Source organism: Amaranthus tricolor, chromosome 5, assembly GCF_026212465.1.
Source record: "Amaranthus tricolor cultivar Red isolate AtriRed21 chromosome 5, ASM2621246v1, whole genome shotgun sequence".
Classification (NCBI taxonomy): domain Eukaryota; kingdom Viridiplantae; phylum Streptophyta; class Magnoliopsida; order Caryophyllales; family Amaranthaceae; genus Amaranthus; species Amaranthus tricolor.
In genome coordinates this window covers 7,954,258-7,957,881 of record NC_080051.1, presented here as the reverse complement: position 1 = coordinate 7,957,881, position 3,624 = coordinate 7,954,258, and the positions used below count along the sequence as shown (strand labels likewise).

The 3,624-nt window shown below is 39.8% G+C and overlaps 1 protein-coding gene across 1 annotated transcript; it reads left to right on the top strand.

Annotated features, from left to right (window-relative positions):
• The first annotated feature begins 1,017 nt into the window (after nt 1-1,017).
• On the top strand, nt 1,018-3,324 carry LOC130813370 (uncharacterized). The gene is made up of 4 exons (XM_057679202.1): nt 1,018-1,047; nt 1,148-1,282; nt 2,314-2,722; nt 2,819-3,324. The coding sequence occupies exons 1-4, from the start codon at nt 1,018-1,020 to the stop codon at nt 3,322-3,324; spliced, it is 1,080 nt and encodes a 359-aa protein (XP_057535185.1).
• The last annotated feature ends 300 nt before the right edge of the window (nt 3,325-3,624 follow it).

Here is a 3,624-nt window from a genome sequence, read left to right as displayed (position 1 = left end):
CTACTCCCGTAAGAGTAGTCAGAAAGAATTTGCACCACAATGACTGGTCAGTGGTATACAGCAGCATCAGGTTTTTGTAGGCCATCAAGTGTTCCTCTGGGCAGGATGTCCCATTGAAGGCCGCCATGTTTGGGATCTTTATTTTCCCGTTGTTGGGAGTATTTAGTATCTCCAGAGCCAGTGGAGAGATTATTGGTATGAGATTTTCAGGAAGGTTACTTTTGCCGGCCTCATTCCGCGGCATCATAATGTGGCGGCTAGATTCTGCAGCTTGGGCTTGCTTTCTTTCTTCCCTCCTTTTGTCCACCAGTGATTGGACGCTTTCAGACGTCTTTTGTTTCTTGCTCTCTAGGAAGGTGCGGGCGTCTTGAGAGGCGGTTTTAGATTCGCCGTCTCGCGGATCTGTCTTGCCGAGACTCGGGTAGGTCCCGGATCTCTCCCGCCTCTTCTTATTGCGCCTACTGGAGTGGGAAGTCCTCGAGTTCCCATCTTGAGATTCATGAGACTTTAGTATCTCTTGATGGGGTTCGATTTGTTTCTGCAAGTTTTTTATTTGGTCCGCCATGTCTTCTAACACTCGTTGTTGAGTAGGAGTATTATTTATGACGGCGCAGAGTTGTTCAGAGAAAGCGGCAGTGAGGTTTCGTGCTAGCATGTCCAGATCACGGCGAGTCACGGCTTGATTGTTAGCGTGACCTGCGGAAGTGTCTGTATCTGTGCTGTGCACGGTGGCGGTTTGAGTCGGATTTTTCTTAGGAGCCATGACTTTTTATACGTTCTCCACAGACGGCGCCAAAACTGTTTCGGTTATGAAACGAGGATGTGGGAAACACTTGAAATACTTTAAGTGGAAGCATTATCAGGAGCGGTGATTCGTGGAAGGAAGTGACTTGAATTCCTGCAAAACAACACGTTAGCCTTGTCCGGGGGTGATCTCCCGGAAAACCCCTCTGATGCTCAAGTTAGAACGTAGATATGAGAATATGGAGTAAGTGATTATAAACTGAATGCAAGAAGATGCCGTGGGGGATGTTTACTGGAATTTTGGTAGGCTAATGAAGTGGAGAATGAGTAAGGATACTTAGGAGGATTATTTTCAGATACCCCTTTCCTCTCTGATGGTTGTCCTTATTTATAATGGTGAAAGAGGAAGTTACATCAGAGAGGGAAGGTTGAAGATCATGGGAGCAATGGGCAGTTACCAGCCTTGGGAGAAGGATCACCAAGCAATGAGGGAGAGTGGGAAGTTGGGTCAAACATAAGGTTATTATGCTGGAGGGAGGTTAGGGTATTTGGAGGTAATTAGCCTTTGGGCTTTTCAAGGAAGGAGGGAATTCAGACAAAGGTCCATTGACCGAAAGTCAAGGTCAATCCGGAAAGTCAAAGGTCATTAAGGTAAAATGACATTAATAATTTAAACAAATAAATAAGTTAGGTAAATGATACCATGACAGGGAGTATATTTAGTAGCACCTTAACCTAGTCAGATAGATATTAGGTGGAGTGTTACAAATATAATAAACAAAAATAAAAAAAAAAGATTGGAAGACAACAAAAGGACCAGCATAGACACTCATTTTCTTTGATTTCGAAATTTCAAGCCCCACTATCTTACTCTTCGTGATACACTTGAGTGACTTGCCGCCCTTTCTTTTTATGACAATTGACACATATGCCCCTTCCTTTTTTTGGGCTTTCTAAAACCATTTTTCAGATGCTTTTTCTGCCTTTCATGTACCCTTCTTGAAATAAGTGATTTTTGGGAATGTCCTAGTAGGCCGAGCATACCCTTAGCTCTACCCTAATTTTGAATCTGACATGATCTTCTACTTTCCCTTCATGAGTTATGGCACATATGTCCCTCTTCTTTCTTTAACTTGGTAAGAAGGAAGGAAAGTAAAAATAAAGATGTACCACATAGAGAGGCAGGCTTGTAAGAGCATCAATAATGATGATCCAATTGTGGGTCATATGATCCCACTAGGGGAAAATTATCTTAAATGGGTGACTTAATATTGGCTGGGTTGGGTGACTTAAATGGGTGACTGGAGGAATATTGGGTGGGTCATATGCTTTAAAAACAATTATACCAACGGTCATAATTTTTTTCGAAATCTATAAAATGAGACCCATATTGATATTTTTTGACAAAATTTTATATTTACATATTATCTTCTTATTTTCCTACTGTTTTTTGTTAAAAAATACAAAAATAATCATTTCAATAATCCAAAAAAAAAATATGGATTCAAATAACCTAAATTATGGAAGAAATCCAAGTAAAAAAAAACCAAGAAAAAATTCTTATCAAAGTGCTCAAATTCAATATCAAAATCCTCCATTCAATCCTCTATTTTCTCAAAATACTCCAAATTCTTCTTACTCCAAATTCTTCTTACTACCAAAGTTGATGCAACTGGTAAAAAAGGTCTAAGTGCTTTACAAAAGTGTACTGCAGCTCTTCGTATGCTAGCATACGGGGTGGCTGCTGATCAAGTTGATGAGTACCTCCGTATTAGCGAAAGCACAGTACGAAAAGCACTCACTCATTTTACAAAGGGAATAATCAACCAATTTGGGCAACATTATTTGAGAAAACCAACACCACAAGATTTGACGAGATTATTAGCCTTTAGTGAAGAACGAGGATTCTCTGGAATGATTGGTAGTGTTGATTGCATGCATTGGGAGTGGAAGAATTGCCCAGCAGCATGGAAAGGGAAATATTAAGGCCGAGCTGGTGTTGCAACATTAATTCTTGAAGCTGTCGCTGATCATGACTTATGGATATGACATGCTTTTTTTGGGATGCCAAGTTCATATAATGATCTCAACATGCTATATCGATCACCTCTTTTAGTTGATTTTTTTGAAGGAAGGGCACCACCTGTTAATTTTACGGTAAATGAAAATCAATACGGCATGATTTACTATCTCACGGATGGCATTTATCCTAAATGGGCTACTTTTATTCAGTTTATTACTGAACCACAAATACCAAAAGCAAGGTTATTTGCCCAACTTCAAGATGCAGCAAGAAAGGATGTGGAGCGAGCATTTGGGGTGTTGCAAGCTCGATTTGCAATAATTAGAATGCCCTCACTTGCTTGGGATGAAGAACGACTATTTGATATAATTACTTCTTGTATAATTATGCATAATATGATAGTGAAAGATGAAAGAGATACATATACACACTATGCTGATGGTAGAGAGTTCATGGGAGATCACTCAAAAGGTCAATCGGAAGGTACATGTGGATTAAAGGTGTCTAGGTTTGCTCTTAAAGGGTCACCTTGGGCTAATAAGCCCCAAAGTACTTGATTTTGACTTCATTGGGATGATTTAGGGCATTCTACCTTCTATAAGGTTTAAAATATTCCTACAAGGGACAATCTTATCATTAGAGCCTCAAGGTCTTTAGATCTCTGAGAGTATACAATGAGCATAGCAACAACATGAAGCCTTGATGGAATTACTTGTTGAGTCAAGTGCAGCCCGAAGATAAGACATTGATATTCAAGGTAAGGAGGCAAGTAATATTTGAATAAGATAAGTGACATTTGAACCAAGCTTGGATAATCCAGTTAGGATTGGTGATTGTTACCAGAAGCAGCATTATCT

What these genes read in the sequence shown, in the direction of transcription:
- LOC130813370 (XM_057679202.1), top strand. Translation starts at nt 1,018, where the DNA reads ATGCCGTGGGGGATGTTTACTGGAATTTTG. An exon ending in GGATGTTTACTGGAATTTTG is followed by an intron (nt 1,048 to 1,147) that starts GTAGGCTAATGA and finishes TAATGGTGAAAG; the next exon opens with AGGAAGTTACATCAGAGAGG. An exon ending in GGTTATTATGCTGGAGGGAG is followed by an intron (nt 1,283 to 2,313) that starts GTTAGGGTATTT and finishes TTCTTATCAAAG; the next exon opens with TGCTCAAATTCAATATCAAA.